Below are 19,396 nucleotides of genomic sequence, written 5' to 3' on the forward strand. Positions count from 1 at the left end.
TCCTTAGGAACTCCAGAGACCAGGCAAGTGCAGAGATCTCACAAGCAAACTGAATGAACATGGAAGCCAGGACCAAAGAGAGGCTGACAGGCACCCCTGACGGTCCTTTATATTTTAGGACACCCCCGCAGGAATGAACCTTTCTAATGTTGAGGTTCTTGGGTGCCATCCACAGGGGCCAAGACCCCAAGCATGCCAAGTGCACAGGACTGAAAGGTCGTATTCTCCTCCTCTCCCGGGCGGGGGGGAGGGAGATTTCCATATTCCCCTCTGTATTCCCCACCCAGCCCACGGGATTCCAGAAGGCAGATACTCGCTGCCATACAAGTCAGACCCGCGGGCAAAATTAGCCCTCGCGACCACCGGGATGCGTCTGGGCTAGAGATCCTTAGCCTTGGTCCACTTTGCAAACTAAGGTCTGTGGCCAAATCTCAGTTTGATAAAGCAAACCTGCCTGCGCTGCAGGATCCCCTTTATTCTGACTCCAATCCTGGGGCCACTCACCCACCCACTCCTACCACTGTTGCCCCGCGGCTGAGAGGGGATACCTGCTTCCTGAGCGCCTCGAAGGCTGCGCTGATGGTGTGCACCCGCGTCCGCTCCCTGGCGTTGGCCAGGAGCCTTCGGGTCTGTTGCAGGGCTTTGATCTCCGTGGAGGCGGCGGTCGCTTCGCCTGGCCGTTTCCTAGGCGACGCAGAAGAATCCGGGTGGTTATTGTAAATTACGTGTGAAATTGACGAGTAGGAACTTTCCCCCGGGAGCGTGGGGGGCACAGGGCGCACGGGGGATTCTCGTGGCGCCGGTGGGGGTTCAGGAGGCGCAGACGGCGTGGGGCGTGCGGGAGGGGCGCACAGCAAGATGCGGGGACGCAGAGACGGCTCACGGTAGGGCTGCGCCTCGGGACGCCCCGGTGCCAAGCTCTGGGACGTCGGTGGCGGCGTGGGTAGTCCCGGTCCCACTGTGCCCAGGGCGAAACCGCGTTTGCGCGCGTCTGAGACTTCAGGCGCTCGGATGCCCCTGAGCTCCTTGGCTGTGTCCGTGCCCCCACCTGGAGGAACCGCCGGCGCCACTGAGGCTGGCACTGGGGTTGCGATTGGGAACGGCTGTGTCCTGTCCCGGAGCCCGTTGGTGGCAGGGGTGGCGCTGGCCGTGGCGCCGGGTTCGGGTGCTTCCAAGTCCAATCGGAAAGTTTTATAGCCGTTCGCGCGCCGCGCCGGCTCCTTGCCTTTCCGCTTGAGTTTCTTGAGGCCATTCAGCTCTTTCACGCACACAGTCTTCCACGGTCCGTCCTCGAGGACCGGGATGTGCTTCATGGTGCGGACAGAGCCAGGCAGGGGCGTGGAACTTCCAGGGACGCGCGCCCGCTGCGATCGCTCTGCGAGCGCCTGGCTGCGCCCGGTGGCCGCGGTGCTCAGCGCCGCCTTGTCGCCTCGTTCTCTCCTCCTACCCTCCCTCCCCAGGTCCCTCCCTCGCTCCCCCACTCCCGGGGCAGCTGCGCCTCAGGCTAGGTGAAGCCTAGGAGGCTGCCCGTTCCCTCTACGAGAGCTCAGAGTGTCATCAGAAGTCACTGCCGCCCTGACAGCATTTCAGCACAACGCCCGCTGCGCTCCATCTGTGTTTGTTTAGCCTCAGTTTACACAGAAGCCCAGTTCGCAAGATCACTCAGCGCCGCCCGCCCGGGGAGGAGGCAGCTCCCGCCGCCGCCGCCGCCGCCGCTGCCGCCTCCCTAACCCAGGCAGCCCGAGCCGCGAGTGCCTTTAAAGAAACAGGAAGCATTTTTCAAAACAGCTGGGTTGAGGGCCGCCTCCTTTGTCCGCGTGCTCTCGGCCTCCCCCTACCCCATGCCTTCTGCCGGAACCGGCCTCCTCCTGCTCGTCCTCCCCGCCCCCTACTCATGTTAGGGGCGCGCCTCCTCTCCCCAAAGACAGTCGGCTCTCTCCACTACTGTCCTAAGCACGTGGCTGTTGATCGCTCTGACACTTCACTGCCCTGCCTTCTTGGTCTGGGGTGACGCAGCGCCGACCTTCCCCACCCAGAACCTTCCTGTCTACCTCCCACCCAAACTATCCAACGGAGGGAGAAATCCCAGAGCTGTGACTTCTTCTGGGAGGAATAGGTAAGTGGGAGTCTAGAACCCCAGAGTGGCTGGACATTGTCATCCCACTGCAAGGCCTTCTCCCTTCTCCCATTAGCTGGAGCAGAGATCCCAGGAACAGAAGAGAACACATTGACATTAGGAAACGGAGGCACCAAAGTACACGGGAGGCTGAGGAGGGTGGACGTTTCTGATTTAGCAGACCTAACATCTGTGAAGATGTGAAGTCATCTCACCCGAGGCGCCCTGCTAAACCCAGGTTTACTCATTTATGAAATGAGAAATCCGGGGAACATCCATGCTTGTCACAGCCTGGCTGTGAAGACTTAGGGTCCCAGATGCATGGGTTCCACAGTAGCTGTACTAATGCTAATGGACCACCGCAGAACAGCTAAAGCAAAGTTCTTAGTTTCAGAGCTCAGCTTTGCCCTTTACTGAATGAGCTGGGCACAGTAAAGTAACCCCCTCTGCTCCTCCCTCTCCTGTGGCTAGGATGGGGCCATAATCTGGACCCTAATGTCAGTGGTAAAAGGCTGCATCCACTCTCAGGATCCCCAGTCCTCCATTCCACTGGAGATCCTTCTAGAAAAAAGAGGTCCTCTCCAAAGGCCTTCTTTCCGTGTGCTGTCTGTCACACAGGGTTCCTCTCCTCGCCAAGCTTTCCAGCATCCTTCTTCCTTGAGGCAAGTGGTCCTAAAGGGATTAGAGGAGGCTTGTGTCTAGCTTGACTCATGCCCAAAGTCAAGTGAATAGTGGCCTGGGGTTCACTGGTGTGGTGAAAGTGTATCTCAGGATCCAGCCAGAGTTGTGCAGACTTGCAGAATGAGTTGCCCATGGCAGTTGGAGTGTGTTGGAAGCTTCCATGTGGTAGGGTATCATTCCTAAAACGGCAGCCAGCGTTCCCGGAACACACATCTTTGGTTGAGCTCCACGAAAGCTCAACCCCAGCCCTCTCCTGATATCCCCCAAGAGGAGGGAGAGACCACTGTCATCCCTTGGGATGGAAGGAAGGGAATGACAGCTATGCTGGGCAGATCTTGCCTCCCCCACCCCCTCACTCTGCCACCTCTCCTTCTGGTCAACTTGAGGATCTGGAGTTGGCAACGGGCAAGTGTCCCTTCCTTAGCCTACACTGTCTCATCCGTCACAATCTAGAAGGGTGCTCGAAGGAACACGGGAAAATGTCAGTGACCTAACCGATGGGAAGAGTGCCTTTCTCCGCCCGCCAGGCGACAGACTGCAGGGTGAGGGCAGCTGCACACATCCCTGAGCGAAAGCCTGTCCCTTCCCAGTAAGTACTCACAGTACTCGGGATTCCCGTCTCGGCTTCTTTGAGAAACTGGACAGAAACCAGCTGAACAGTGCCCCCTGGTGGTGTAATACTTAGGCGACTCACCACACTACTGACGGCTCTCGAGAAGAGTGGCCCTGTAAAGACAGAATTTCACAAATCCAAAGAGGTGCCGAGATAAAGAGGCTCTCAGTTCTCCATCCTCGCTTCATATGAAATGACGCAGATACCTTCCAAGAAAATCTATATCCTTTAGTAAAACCTCCCCCCGCTGAGACAAGCTTTTGAGGTGGCACTGAAGAGCGCAGTGGTACCTCTGGAAGGATCCATGTCCATGGCACAGGAGAATGCTTAGGGCTTACACCACGGGAGAGACATGCCAGCCGATAATTACCACCACGTAGGGAGCAAGAGCATAGGTTTTATGTCCCTCATCTTCAAGGCACAGGGGGGCAAACCCACTCTACTCACAAGAAACAAGGCTTCTGGAGGAAGAAGTTGCCAGCAGAAAGGGCATGAGAGAAAGGCTGTTGAATCCAGACCAACTGACTTTGAAACCCGCCCTCTGAACATCCTCTGCCCCTTGAGAGCCTGGAGGTGAGGGGCTGGTCCTTCGGTGGAACTGGTCTCTTTGACAGCTGCCTACATCAGCTTGTGTTCTAGTCTGAGTAGAAGCTGGAGCCACGGGTCTCCTTTAGCCCCGCCTGAGGTCTGCCTGGCTCCTTCCAGGTCAGAGTCAAATGGTTTGAGTCCTAAGTTGGACAGTCGGGAGTCTCCGGCTCAAAAAGCCTGAATCATAGTAGCCATACACTGCTGTCCTCTGTGCTGCCGAGTGGACCCTGCCCCAAGGGTCCTAGGCACACAGCACAGCCTGTGATGACAGGACAGTGCTTCAGGACGGGGCTCTGTGATTTCTGTCTTCTTGGCCAGATGAGAAAGGACCTTAAATATTTGCCGCACGAAACTCTACATTCCTGAACACGAAGTCTATCTCTGGCTGTTTAGATGGTTCCAGAGTGCCTGTACCCCGTTAGAGAAATTGGGGAGGAGCGAGAATTGGACAGCCAGGTGCAAATAGAATTCAATGCGAATAGTGCCCTTTGTCTCACAGCGGCCCTGCCTAGGACCAGCCGGGGACTGGAGAGCAAGAACAAGATTACCCTGGGTCCATGTAAGCCCTTCTCTGCCATAGCCCCGGAACCACTGTTATCCAATAAGACGCTGGATCCAGGGATGAGCATCCAGCCATAGAAAACCGAGGGTCTTGGGGCTAGGACAAGGTGCTGGGGCTCTTCGGGAGAGGGGAAAGGAGCTGTTCTCTGAGACCTTGTGGGTCTATCTTTGTCCTGAGTGTGCTCTGTCCTTTGGAGAAGGGCACTGTCTGTGGGGTGGGGGTGGAGGGCTTTCTCCTGACTCTCAAATTCAGAGGAAAAGGAAAGAAGAGGAAAGAGAGGAGTAGGGTGTCGTTCTTAGTAGAGTGGCGGTTTAGCACGCACAAGGCTCTGAGTTCGATTCCTAGCGTGAGGGAAAGGGAGTAGGATGGCATGTGTCATCATCCCAGTGACTTCACTTTGTCCAGGTGTCCGTCTGTGTGTCCCTGGAGAGAGCAGTGGCTCTGGGCCGGCTGATGCAGCCCAGGAAGTGGCTGTGTGCTTCACAGGGACTGGACTGGCTGTGTCACCTTCCTGCCAGTTGGAGCCCTTACTCGAGGCCCCTGTGATTCTGCAGGGGCTTGCGGGGAGCACCGTGGTGCCTCTAAGACATTCTCCTGCTGTGATAATGAGGAGGAGACAACAGGGAAAATCAGTGGCCGTTCATAGCATGGACAGATTCGGCCAGGTGCCATGATGGCGCAGACAAGCAGGGGGAATTTGATGAGGGGACAACATCCTAAGGGCAGGTAGTTCCCATCCATTCCTCTGAGCATCTGTAGTCCTGGGATGTTGTTACTAAGGCTGGGGATACAGCAGTGAGTAGAGACAAACCCTTGACCTCAGTAGAACTACAGAGTTCTGGAGAAAGGCTAAGTTTGACCTTCTACAAAATGGCATGCTCCCAGAAGAGTGCAGGAAATAAGAGCATGGTGGAACAGATCTGGGGTGCTTCTTCAAAGCAGGGGCATTCGAGTAGGGCTGGAAGGCATCAGGAGTTGCCTAGAGGATCCATACCCCTGGCCTGCTCCCTCTCTTCCTTCTTGCCTGTGCTGTTCTGGCCCATGAGCAGAGGCTTCCCCTCGGTCTGTTCGCCACTGGAGCCCTGGCCCTTCTCAGCCTGTAGCCTGCTGCAGCTCATGCTTTTCCTTTACATCACACTTCATGGTCTGCGCTCCCTGGCCAGCAGTAGGAAAAGCAGATAGGGCACTGTCTGGGCAAACCAACCCCCAAGGCAGGTGGCTGGTGCTACTCTAACAATCGAGCTCTGATAAGAAGTGATGGGATGGCTTCAGCTGCAGGGATCTTTGTCCAAGGCTGACACACTGTCAGCCAAGAGGACATTTGGCAGATGAAGGGAGAGCAACCACGTCTCCAGGCACCCAGTTTCCCTGGCATGCCCTGCCCTCATCCTCTCCTGACCTCGCTGCTGAAGTGTAGGACTTATTCTGCATTCCTCTTCCTAGGGCCAACAATGGAGAAGCTCTGAGGGGCTCAGGCAGGAAGGCTGTCTGCTCTCCCTGGGTGTTTGCCTGTGGTCGAACCTACCGTAGTCACTCATGCGGCCAATAGGAATACTGGACATCTATGCCTGTGTCCATTTATTGGTTTGTTTGGGGTTTGTGGTTATATAAGAGAGAAAGGGGGGCTGGAGAGGTGCTGGATCCGTGGCTAAGAGCACTTGCTGCTCTTGCAGAGGACCCACGTTCAGGTCTTACACCCACATTGTGTTGTTCAGCACCTCCTACAATTCCAGTCCCTGGGCATCCAAGGTCCTCTTCTGGTCTCCTCGGGAAACTGCACACATATGGTGCATATATACACACTCAAGCATGTACACATACAGGTAAAGCAATAAATATTTAAAAAGGAAAAAAGCACAGACTATGCAATCCAGAGGTGGGGTTGGCTAGGCTGATAGAGAGCCTTGAAGGCATGCAGCACCAAGTTCCAGCCCAGTACTGCATAAACTAAGCAAGATGGTGCACATCTGTAACCCCAGCTCAGGAGGTGGACGAAGGAGGAGCAAGAGCACAAAGGCATTCTCAGCTACATAGGGCGCTGGAAGCCAGGCTGGAATACATGAGACCTTGTTTCAAAAAGAAGAAAACAGAGGCTGGGGAGGCAGTTAAGAGCACATGCTGAGCTTGCAGAGGACCTGGGTTCAGATCTCAGCACTACCGCTGGTCACAGCAGCTTCAGGGAATCGGACAACTAAACTCATGCACTCCCCACACACACATAAACATAATTTAAAATTTAAAAATAAGGACTAGAGAGATGGCTCAGAGGTTACGAGAGTTTGCTGCTCATGAAGCGGTCCTGGGTTTCCAGCCCCTACATGGTGATTCACAACCAACTGTAGCTCTAGTTCCAGAGGACCCAGCTCCTTCTCCTGACATCCATGGGCACCAGGCACACATACAGTACATACCTACACATACTGTATCTAGGCTGAACAAGCTATCCTTCCAGAGAGAATGGGTTACAAAAGGGCAGAACAAGCAGTAGAAAGAAATCCTGGTCCCACTGCCAGTGGCCCCTCAGTCTGCCCCAGCCATACATCTGTCATCCACATTCAAAGTGCCTAGTTTGGTCCTATGCTGGTTCCTTCCCTGTCAGGCTGGAGTTGGTGAGCTCCCGTTAGCTCAGGTAAGCTGTTTCAGTGGGTGTGCCCATCATGGTCTTGACCTCTTTGATGATATTCTCACTCCTCCCGCTCTTCAGCTGGACTTTGAGAGCTCAGCCCAGTGCTCCACTGTGGATCTCTGAGTCTGCTTCCATCAGTTGCTGGATGAAGACTCAATGGTGACATTTAAGATAGTTGTCAATCTGACTACAGGGCAAGTTCAATTCAGGCATCCTCTCCACTGTTGCTTAGGGTTTTAGCTGGGGGTCATCCTTGTGGATTCCTGGGAATTTCTCTAGTACCAGGTTTCTTGCTAGCCCCATAATAGCTCCCTCAATCAAGATATCTCTTTGCTCTTCGTTTCTGTCCTTCCCCATCTCGACCATCCTGTTCACTCAAGTTTTCCTCCCTCTCCCCTCTTCCCCTTCTGCCCTCCCTTCTCCCTCCACTCCCAATTTTCTCAGGAAATAGTGTCTATTTCCCCTTCCCATGGGAAATCTACATATGTTTCTCTTAGGGTTCTCCTTGTTAATTAGCTTCTCTGGGGTCATGGACTATAGGCTCATTATCCTTTGCTTTACAGCTAGTATTCACCTATGAGTGAGTACATACCATGCTCATCTTTCTGGGTCTGAGTTACCTCACTCAGAATGTTTTTTTCTAATTCCATCCATTTGCATACAAATTTCAAGATGTCTTTGTTTATTAGTTTGTTTTTTACCACTGAGTAGTACTCCATTGTGTAAATGTACCACATTTTCTTTATCCATTCTTCAGTTGAGGAGCATCTAGGTTGTTTCGAGATTCTGGATCTTACAAATAATGCTGCTATGAACATAACTGAACAAATGTCCTTGTAATATGATTGAGCATCCTTTCGGTATATGTCCAAGAGTGGTATCACTGGGTCTTGAGGTAGGTTGATTCCCAATTTTCTGAGAAACTGCTATACTGATTTTCAGAGCATTTGTACAAGTTTGCATTCTCACCAGCAATGAAGGAGTGTTCCCCTTACTCCACATCCTCTCCAGAAAAAGCTATCATTGGTGTTTTTGATATTAGCCATTCTGACAGGTGGTATCTCAGGTCATTTTGATTTGTATTTCCATGATGGCTAAGGATGTTGAACATTTCCTTAAGTGTTTTTCAGCCATTTGAGATTCTTCTGTTGAGAATTCTCTGTTTAGATCTATACCCATTTTTTATTTGATTACTTGATATTTTGATGTCTAGTTTCTTGAGTTCTTTATATATTTTGGAGATCAGTCCCCTGTCTGATGTGGGGTTGGTAAAGATCTTTTCCCATTCAATAGGTTGCCTTGTTTGTCTTACTGACCATGTCCTTTTCTTTACAGAAGCATAGAAACATCACCCTTCACAATAGCCACAAATAACATAAAATATCTTGGGGTAACACTAACCGAAGAAGTGAAAGAAAGACTTGTTCATCAGGAACTTTAAGTCTTTGAAGAAAGAAACTGAAGAAGTTACCAGAAAATGGAAAAGTCTTCTATGCTCTTGGATAGGTAGGATCAACATTGTAAAAATTTCAATCCTACCGAAAGCAATTTATAGATTCAATGCAATCCCCATAAAAATTCAACACAATTCTTCACAGACCTTGAAAGCACAATACTCAACTTCATATGGAAAAACAAACAAATCCTATGATAGCCAAAACAATTCTGTACAATAAAGGAACTTCAGGAGGCATCACCATCCCTAACATCAAACTCTATTACAGAGCTACAGTAATGAAAACATCCTGGTATTGGCATAAAAACAGAGAGGTTGACCAATGGAATTGAATCGAAGACCCTGATATTAATACACACACCTATGAACACCTGATTTTGACAACGAAGTTAAAATGATACAGTGGAAGAAAGAAAGCCCCAATGTATTAAAGACCTCAATATAAATCTGAATACACTGAACCTTATAGAAGAGAAAGTGGGAAGTAGCCTTCATTGCATGGGTACAGGAATTCACTTTAAATAAACACCAATAGCACAGACATTGGGAGAAAAAAATACATAAATGTGACCTCCTAGAACTAAAACATAATTTCTAAATAAAATCTTTTTTAAAAGAAGGAAAAGTCTAATTCAAATCCAGGGGTTTGGGACACTGTTGTCACTCAAGTTCAAGAGGCTCTGGGCTTGGACAATGTCTGAGTTTCCTACAGCTCTGAGCTGCATCCTCTTTCCAAGACAGGTCTGCACCCTGCCCAGGCCCCCTGCAAGGCTCAGCTCATCTGTAAACTGAGAAGCAGGAGAATGCAGAACCACAGACCTCAAACTGCCAGATCCAGCAAATTCGGATCAGTGCTAAACATACGCCCACCCGAGAGCACAACACTGGGGAAAGCGAAACCTCCACTCTGCAGACAGAAGCCCAAGTAGCCGCCCCACGGCAGGGAAGGCTCTGGTCCCTTGGAAATAGAGCAGATCAGCCAGGGAGCCCGCCGGGGAGCCGGCAAGTGGTTCCTTAAGGCTGTGCGCTTCAGGACCTAGTTGTCAACAGCCTAACAAGGCTTGCTATCCTCCCGGGATTGGTTCCAGTCCCCACTGCTGTGCTCCAGGGCTGGATGGGAAACTACAAGATGACTCCTTCCTTTTCATCTCCTTTCTCAAGGAAAACAACTTCCAACTCCCCGTGGAGCGCATTCCTCCACTGTGAAGTCTTCCCAAACCCATCTCCCCCAGTCTTTCAGAAAGAAGGGAGGAGGGGCTTGGCGGCTCCTTCAGTGAGACTTCTAAAAAAGTCTCTGCTGATGGCGGCAGTTGGAGGACGTGAGGGGGCAGAAGAGAACTGACGCCATCTTCAGTTAGGAGCAGTGAGGAAAAATAATAAGGATCAGCGGCGCAAGGCCCACTCCATAGGCCCCGGAAGCCCCAGGGACAGCCGGAGACCCGTGGTCTCCGCCCTGGCTGAGTCTGCAGAGTACCCCATCAGTCACAGTCCTAGATCGCCACAGCTGGAACGAGGCTTGGCCATGGCCATTGTCTAATATCCCAAGGACAAATGCTTTTTTATCATGCATGCCAAATCTAATTGATTAGTAAGGGTGGCCTGAAGCTCCGTTTTGGAAACGATTCAGAGGTATCTCAGTCTCTTGGGGGGGGGGGGGGCTGCAATTGATTGGCAGGTGTCTGCTGTGGGTGAAAGCCGAGGAGTGGCGCCATTGGTACCACGTGCTGGCCACGCCTACTGTAGTCCAACCCTCCCACATTACCGATGCGGGAGACTGAGTCCCAGAGCCCGGCCGTGTGTAGGGGTTCCTCCCCAGTCTTCTCGGGAAACCAGCTGCTTTGGCTAAGTGGCACCCAGTCCTGAGCTCAGGACATGTGTCAAATCCAAGGGCAGTCTCCAAGAAGCAAGGCCACCACTGGCGTGGGTTAGCGGGGTTAGTTGCTCGGTTCCTGAAGACAGTTGGTAGATGCGGTTCACCCCCTCAACTGGCCAGCTTACGCAAATGAGGCAGGTAACATGGCAAACCTTCACAGTCACCCTGAGACTAGTGCTCAGTTTGCTCAGAAGAGGACCTGTGGTTGAGACTAGCTAATATTTGGGCACAGGACAATCAAATCCCCCAACTAGTCAGTGGAGTTGCCCACATAGGACGAATCACTGTCCAGCATATTTGGGCAGAGCTGGCCCAGCGGCTCTACCCACAACCTCATCTCTCTTGTGCCATCTCCTCGAGCCCCGCCAACCGGGTTCATTTCCTTCTCTCTCAAGCCTGACCTCGCTTCTCTTGGCAGAGAGGCCTTCTGTGGTGTACTGGGTTCTTTAGGCAAGCCTTCCTGGCCCGCCACACCTGCTGATCAGTTCCACTACCCGAAGTCGGCCGCAGCACAAACACTAACCAGGCTACTTTCCATTTTTAAAACCGGGGACCCTGGGACCTGAAAAAGGAAAGAATTCACCTGATGTCACACAGGGGTGACAGAGCAGGGGTGCCTGGCCCTTACTCCTGGGGGTTGCCGAGTTCATCCCAGCTTCATTTACTCCTCAGGACAGCACAACTAACTTCTGAGGATGCCCAGGGAAGGTCCTGAGCAAAGGTTTGGGTGGCCAGGAACTTGGCACATGAAGGGAGCCTGTTAAAGGTGGGGTACTGGAAGGTATCCAGGCTATAGGACAGGACCCATGTGGTAAAAAATGTAGCATAGCTGCGCAGAGATCCAGTCACCACCTCCTGGGAGCTCCTCTCATCTCCAGACACTTGTCCCAACGAGCCCTAGGAAAGAAGCCACCTCCTTAGGTCCTCATCTTGAGCAGAACAATCATCTATATGGGGTCCTAGAAGAGAAACTAACTCTTGTCTAGGAAATCTGCTGATGTGCAAAAAGACATTGGTGGGGGGCCAAGAGCTAAGGCTGTAGAGACACAGTCCTGGCTTGGGCTCTGGCTGGGCCAAGAGCCCAGGCTATGGAGACACAGTCCTGGCTTGGGCTCTGGCTGGGCCAAGAGCCCAGGCTATGGAGACACAGTCCTGGCTTGGGCTCTGGCTGGGCCAAGAGCTCAGGCTATAGAGACACAGTCCTGGCTTGGGCTCTGGCTGGGCCAAGAGCCCAGGCTATAGAGACACAGTCCTGGCTTGGGCTCTGGCTGGGCCAAGAGCTCAGGCTATAGAGACACAGTCCTGGCTTGGGCTCTAGCTTGACACTTACAACCTCAAAGATTGACCAAGTTTCCAGATCTCTTTGGGCCTCAGTTTCCTCATTTGCCAAGCCAGGACTGAAAGATTCCTGACCCTCACAAAGCTGTGGTGAGGGTTGAGGAGCCTAGGGCCCGGAAAGCAGCCCAGTTAGTAACTAGCATATGTGAAGCCTTGGGTTCAGTCAGCACCACACACACTAGGCATGGTGGTGCATTCCTGCAATCCAGTCCCGGGGCAGTGGAGGTAGGAGGATTAGAAGCTGAAAGCTACCATCAACTATCCAGGGAGTTCAAGGCTAGCCTGAGTACAGGCTACCCTGTGTCACAAGGGGAAAGGGGGATTAAGGAGATTACTGGTGGGAAAGGCTTGGAGCCCACCACCAGGCAGTCAAACATAGATTCTTTCCTTTTAATGCAATGCTTCGGGGCCTTCCCTCCCACACCTCCTCCAGGAAGCCTCCCCTGAGTACTTTAGCCTATCCATGCACCCTGCTCTGGGAGGACTTTCAAGAACATCAGCCTGCGCTCTGCACTGGGAGCCTCCAGTCCCAGGGTCCCCCCACTCCCTCCTACCAGGGTGCCCCTCCACCTTTGAGGGAAGGACTCAGAGAGTACTGAACAAAGTGGGCAAAGGGATCCTGCTGCTCATCCGCTCCACCCATTTTACCCACCCCCTTCGGGTTTTCCAACCCCGTGTCTACTTTGTTCCTCATGCTTCTGTCTTCACATCTCTGGGGCTCTGTTTGCAGGGGGGAGTCTTCATGCACACACACACAGCCCAGAAAGCATCCAGTTGCTCCCGGGCCGCCTGCCAGCAATTGAGTGACCTGCAGCTTCCTCCCCAAATCACATTCCACTGGCTCGGATCTTGCCCCGCCTGACGCCAGCCTCCCAACTCGCCCCCAGAGCAAACATTTCCAGTTGGCAGCCTGGCCTTGTTTTTCTGAGGCCCTAATTCAGTCTCCCTTGTAGAAAACAGAAAACAAAATGCGTGGGACCAAAAACTGCAACAAAATAAACTTTAAAAAGAGAGGGCTGGAGGGTGAGGGCTTCGCTCCAAGGCACATGGAAAAATAGAAGCTTCAAGGGGTGCAAAGGGTTTTAAGAAGCAAACCCACATGCTGCCCATCACCCCGCCTCTCAGGCTGGCTGGGAAGCTGAGACCAATTCATTCAGGCTGCTGCTAAAGACGACTCTGTTCTCATTCATAGCTGAGTGCTTAGAGGACAGGAGACAAAGATGATGAGAGGCTGGAGACTGGGGAGAGGGCGACTGAGCTTCGGCACCCGCGTTTGTTCCAAAGGGGAAATTACAGGAAGAAAAATAAACACGGCCAGCCAGATTTGAAGGCCAGTCCGTGTGGCATTGGGGCGCTGGAGGGACAGGGTATGTGTACGTGTGTTAGCATGTGTACATGCCTGTGGGCGCCACTGGGTTTGCCTTCTCAAAATAAGGGCTGCTCAGTGGAAAGATGTCATAAGCCAGGCTGGGGCGGCCAGGGGATGGGCCAGTCAGGGAGGGCCGAGGCTGGCGCCCTGGCCTGCTCATGAGGTCAGGCAAAGGCCAGGTGTCAGAGCAAGGAAGTGCCGCCAAGGCCTGTTAGCCAAGGGCCAGGGCGTGTGGGGACAGGATTCTGAAGGTCAGTGTCTGTGGGGGTCCTTCTTCAGGGAAGAGATGGCCTCTCAGCTTCACTAATGGAGATAGTCTGGGGACATGGTGCTGATCTCGGTCCTCAGGCGATGGCTCTGGAGGTGTAGGATGGAGTAAGGGAGCAGAGGGAGGGGAGGAGAGGAGGTAGAAGAGGAGAGAGGACAGAGAGGTGGTCAGCAATCCGCAGAGTGAGGACAGACAGACACAGATGAGAAGAGCAACGGAAAGTATCATAGTGAGGAGGGAGCCAGGGTGCTGGGAGCAGCCTAGACACTCAGGTGGGGGTTCCTCCCCTCCACCCAAGCCAGACAGCTTGTCAGACTTTAGGGATCAGGGCTCACAGGAGAAGCTGAGCTGGTCAAGACAGCTGGACAACTAGAGTGAGGGTTGAGAGAAAACACAATATGGGACCCAGATAGCTTCCCCTATCTCTACGGCAGCTCCCACATAGGGAAAACCTTGGTGATGGGGAACTGCCGGGGGAGTGAGACCTGGGGGAAGGGGACTTGATGGAGTCTGAAGTGGCTGTGGGACTGAGCAGTGACATATAGGGTTGTTGGAGCAGGGATTCACTCTTGTAGAACAAGGGAGGGAGAACAGCCAGTGTCTCCCAGAGGGACACCATGACGGGAGCACCTGGGGTGTGTCACCAGCTCTGCCTCCCTGCCATTCTTTAGGCCTGCTGGATTGACAGGCCCCTAAAGAGCTGAACTTGGGATGGCCAGCCTGGAAGTTTTCCTCCCCTAGAAGAGGCTGACAAATCCTTGGCCCTTGGCCTTCTTCTAGTTGGGTCCCCAGACCTATGATCCCAAGGACTTCCCACTTGCGCCCCCACAGTCTTCAAGCAAAGTAGTTCACAAACTTGTCCAAAGGATATTCTTACCAAAATATCATTCTGCCCAAATCATTCTTATGCCAAAGAAATGAGTCTCTGCTGGCCTGGAGAAGCCATGGGGGTAGGGATGGAGGTTGGAAAAACCCTAGAAAATTGGTCAACTAGTTTTCAAGTTCACTGTATTGTTGGGAGCCCCCAAGGACTATTTTGGTAAAATTTCCTCTTCTATTTAGTCAGGTCTCAGAAAGACAAGGTGTCTCCCTAAAAGTCCTGCAAAAATCTCTTTTAAAAAATGTGTTGTCTATGTGTGTACATGTGAACATGTGAGCGCGTGGAGCCGAAGTCAGTGCTGTCTGTGTGTACATGTGCATGTGAACATGTGAGCGCGTAAAGCCAGAAGTCAGTGCTGTCTGTGTGTATACATGTGAACATGTGAGCAAGTGGAGCCGAAGTCAGTGCTGTCTGTGTGTGTACATGTGAACATGTGAGCACGTGGAGCCGAAGTCAGTGCTGTCTGTGTGTGTACATGTGAGCATGTGGAGGTCAGAAGTCAATGCTGCCTCTTCCCTGGTCTCTCTCACCCTATTTTTGTTATAATTTATTTATTTTTGTTTTATGTGCATTGATGTTTTGCCTGCATGTGTGTCTGTGTGAGGAGATTCTCTAGAACTGGAGTTACAGTTATGAGCTGCCCTATGGGTGCTGGGATTGAACCCAGTTCCTCTGGAAGAACAACCAGTGCTCTTAACCACTGAGCCATCTCTCCAGCCCCCCCTCTCACCCTATTTGTTGAGGAAACTGTCTCTCACTGAAACAGGAGCTCACTAACTCAGCTAGGCTGACTAGCCAGCAAGGCCCAGGCCTGTCTCCGCCTCTCCAGTAGCTACCATCACTGTTCTTTTGTTAGTGGTGGGTTTCCCCCCCTCATGGGGTCTAAGGATTTGAACTCAGGTCTTCATGTTTGTGCAGCAAACCAACTGAGCCAGCTCCCCGGCTCCCCAGTGTATTAGCATTTTGAACTCGAGGACTTTCCATATGCAAATGGCCCCATTTATCTGGTGTGGCCGCCTTCAGGTTGGCACCTGAGTCCTCCTGTCACGGTGCTGCTGCTGTGGGAGATCTTACTGGCTTTCTAGGACAAGATGTTCTGAGCTTATCTTAGTTGCTGACCTGGAAACAGGCAGTTCTCCAGGAAACGTCCTCCTTCCTGTGGGAGAGAATACTCGGAGTCCGCATTCAGGGCGTCCCACGTTCTCAGAGACCACATGTGTTCTCTGCCTCTAGGTTTTCTCCAAGAAGAATTTGCATTCAGGACAGGGCCACCCAAAGGATGTGGCATTAGGAAACTAAGTGTGACTCTCCAAGATCCGAGGCTATCAGTCCTGAAAGGTAAGCTTTGTCTGGTGGACATCACCTCTTCCCCCCAGAGACTAATCTTGGTCCCAGGGTTGGCCGCAGTGCACAGCTTCTTTTGGATACGTGCCAGATGTGAGCGGCTCAGTCACTAAAATCACACTTCCCAGGAGCTGAACTTCTGAGCCAGAGTTCTTCCGGCAACACCATCAAAGTATTACATTTTTGTATTTTAAAATATTTATTTTATCAATCTATGTATATAAATGTTTTGCCTGCATGTATGTATGACCGTCTCCCTGGCCCAGGGTACTTTAAATGAAATCTGTCGGGCAAACCTCTTAAGCACACAAACTGGCAAGCGGAAAGCACAAGGAAATAGTACAGATTCGAATATTGCCTGTCTAGAGACTCCTTGTGTGCCCACGGAGTTTCTGGAAGTTCTCGATATCCTGTCTGTGTGAGACCCTTGATATCCACTTTGTTATAAAACAGAGCCAGGGCGATGTGTGGTAACAATGCCTGTAATTCCCGTGCTGTGGCTCAGGCCGGAGGGCTGTGAGTTCTGGGCCAGCCTGGGCTACATGAAACCTAAAACAGAAAAGAACTAGGCAAAGACAAAGATGAGGAAGACAAATACGGTGAAGATGAAGATAAAAAAAAATAGGAGGAGAAGGAGAAGGGAGAAAGGAGGGGAGGAAGGACGGAAGGGAGGGAGGGAGAGAGGGAAGGAAGTGCCAAGGGAAAAAGAAAGTACTCTCAAGCCTAATAACTGGGTTCAGTTCTAGGAACCTACATGGTATGAGAGAGAGCCATCTCCTACATATTGTTCCCTGGCTTCCACATAAATGCCACGCACATGTGTCCATACACATACAGACAAATAAAGGTAAAAGAGCACAGGGGCATTGTGGCACACACCTCTAATCCCAGCACACGGGAGCCAGAGCTAGAAGGATCTCTGTGAGTTTGAGCCCAGCCTGATCTAAATAGTAAGTTCCAGGCCAGAGACCCTCTCTTAAAAAACCAAAATAATAATAATAAAGTGAGGGAGGGAGAAGAAAAGGAGGGAGGAAACAGGGTTGGGACTGTGTCTCAGTGATAGAGCATTTGCCTAGCCTGTGTGAGGTTCTCATTCCCTTTCCCAGGATCCAGAAGCAACCCACACCAACCCCACAGACACAGTGGTAACATTATACCATGGAGGGAGGAATTTCCCAGTTGCAAAAGGAGCCTCCAGATGAAATAAGAAGTCCGTGGGTGGATGCTTCAAGGGATAACACACAAATGCACAAGGCATGTGCAAGCCAGTAAAGGACAGAGAGAGCTTGTGCGAACATGGACCATCAGAGCCTCCAAACTCTTCCCCGGGTGTCTGAGGCCGCTCTGGAAGCAACTGGCTCTCTGTGATAGCTGATAAGGGTGGCCACCCCATGTCTATGCCTACGTTAGCAGTGTCTGCCTCTTCTCCCTTTGAAGCTTAAGTGAGGCTGTGAAACTCACTCTAGCCAGTGTGTCCCAAGCGGCTCATGCCTCCTGCATACAGAATCCTCAGAATTGTGTGGTCTGCCAGGTGTCTCTGTCCTGTCTCTGCAGCCATGATGCTCACACCAGGTATTCTTTCATGATGACCATGCCTTGAAGTTTTCCCTTCTGATCTGTGAGGCAGATTGGGTGTGGTCCGGGCGGTGGTGATGCACGCATTTAATCCCAGCACTCTGGAGGCAGAGGCAGATGGATCTGTGTGAGTTCAAGACAACCTGGTCAACAAAGCGAGTTCCAGGACAGCCAGGACTGCTTCACAGAGAAACCCTGTCTCCAAAAACCAAACAAGCAAACAAAAGAGAATAAACACCGAGGGCACCTGTTGAACATGAAAAGGAGCCTGGTTTGGCTGTTAGCATCCACGGGGCACTTGCAATGGGTGATAACCCCAGTTCCAGGGAATTAAACACCATCTTCTGATCTCCATGGCACTATATATATATATATATATATATATATATATATACATATATATATATATATACATACACATATATGTATATAGGCAGGCAAAGCACCCATGTATATAAAATAATATAATTTAAGAAAAAAAAGAAGCCTTGATTGATTTAACTGCTAAGATTTAAAGTTGTCACCAAAATACAGTGTATCCCAGCGCAAATACTCACACTTTGTATCTTCCTTTGTGCATGTGTGTGCATTGAGTGTGTGCACTGTGCCAGTATGCCAGTGTGGTGGTCAGAAACAAGCTCTATCCTACTCCACCTTATTTCTCAAGATGTGATCTTTCACTGTGCTAGCCTGGCTAGCCAACAAGCTCTAGAGATTTACCTGTCTCCCCCCCCTTCCCAGTACTGTGAGCACTCGTCACTATGCCTGGCCGTATTTTCCAGGGTGAGCCACTGATCCTGAAACCTGGGGATCCAAACTTTGGTTCTCATGCCTGTGCGGCCAGCACCGAACCCCTCAGGCATCTCCCCAGACCCCCGTGTGGTCTCTCTCCCTGCTGCGTCCCTTCCCCTTCTCTTCCCCTCCCCCTCCCTCTTTTTCTCTCTCTGCCCATTTTTATGGTCTGTTACGCCCTCTTTTCCCCCTGGACTCTAGGACAGTTTGGTCTTCATTTGAACCTTCTTTTGCTTTCTGGCCCCACTGCGCTTTGCTTGGCCTGCATTCTCTCCTCTGGGCTAAACTCCGCTCTGCAGCCCTGCCGCTGACAGCCTGGTTCTTCAGAGCATCTTCAATGACAGAGTCAATAGAAATCAATGGGCATGCAGCATGGATTATCAGACAGCCACCTGAGCTGCCTCTTTATGCGACGTATGGATCCTAAAGAGTTCTGGTGAAGGGGACAAGTAAGGACATGTCATTACATGACACAAAACTTAGCACCTGCCCCAGGGTGCATGGCCACCTGGAAAAGGCTAGGAGCAAAGAGGCCTTAGACTACTCCCCTACCCCCACCCCAGAGCACAGAGACGGGATGGATACAGGATGCCTTTGGTTAAGCATGAGGTCATGTTAACCTCCCCATCTCTAAGATGCTAAACATCTGGCCGAAACAAGAGCAGTGTAGCCGAACATCTGGATACTCGCTCTGCACAGCATGGAACAGCTGCACGCTTGGCAGCATCTGTGTGAGTAACTGATGGGGGTCTCTTCTGTGTGCTTAACATCACATTCATGCTTTCATTTGCCTTGTAACCAAAAACCAGACCTAAACTGGTTTAAATTTTAAAAGGGAAATGCTTAGCTTACTGGCTGAGGAGCCCCAGGATAAGGTCGACGTTGGGCTCTCGGTACGTGTTAATCTAGCCTCCGAATAGAATCTCATGGACTCTGTTTCTTAGCTTTCTGCTGTCACCTTTACCACCTCCCTGCCCCAGACGAGGTCCCCTGGGTGGTCCCACGTAGGTCACCAGAAGCCTGCTCTTGTTCACATCAGAAAGATAGGATCATATTTATCCCAGCATTCCTAGCAGAAGCCTCAGTGCCTATTCTGATTGGACAGGACTGGATCCACATCCCAGAAGATCCAGACTCTGTGACCAGAGGTTCCTGGATGTTGGCTTAGTTGTCTGCTCCAGTTGAGAAAGCATCTTCTGAACTTCCAGAGCCATGCTGGAGAGTGGCAGGGGAAAGAACAAACAGGGACATGGAGGTTCAGCTTCTGCCAGGCACAGGGGTGGGCCTAAGTTGAGGGCATGACAACTAAAAAGTA

At 51.6% G+C, this 19,396-nt stretch overlaps 1 protein-coding gene and 1 long non-coding RNA gene across 3 annotated transcripts in view; one reads left to right on the top strand and one right to left on the bottom strand.

The window, feature by feature from the left end:
- Atoh8 (atonal bHLH transcription factor 8) overlaps positions 1-1,453 on the bottom strand; it is a 28,969-nt gene extending 27,516 nt beyond the window's left edge. The window contains exon 1 of one of the 2 annotated variants that reach the window (XM_050132865.1): positions 549-1,449. In XM_050132865.1, coding sequence (XP_049988822.1) covers positions 549-1,313 — 765 coding nt within the window. In that variant the 5' untranslated portion in view covers positions 1,314-1,449. Of the gene's footprint in view, positions 1-548 lie in introns of both variants that reach the window. The other variant, XM_050132864.1, reaches the window with a different exon arrangement.
- A 448-nt stretch (positions 1,454-1,901) lies between these two features.
- Positions 1,902-9,211, top strand: LOC126495271 (uncharacterized). Its single transcript, XR_007590124.1, has 4 exons — positions 1,902-2,116; positions 3,251-3,386; positions 7,944-8,081; positions 8,522-9,211. It is a non-coding gene; the product is annotated as an uncharacterized lncRNA (long non-coding RNA).
- The last annotated feature ends 10,185 nt before the right edge of the window (positions 9,212-19,396 follow it).

The sequence above is a fragment of the Alexandromys fortis genome, unplaced genomic scaffold, assembly GCF_014885135.2.
Source record: "Alexandromys fortis isolate MF-2015 unplaced genomic scaffold, M_Fortis_MF-2015_v1.1 scaffold_397, whole genome shotgun sequence".
Taxonomy (NCBI): Eukaryota; Metazoa; Chordata; class Mammalia; order Rodentia; family Cricetidae; genus Alexandromys; species Alexandromys fortis.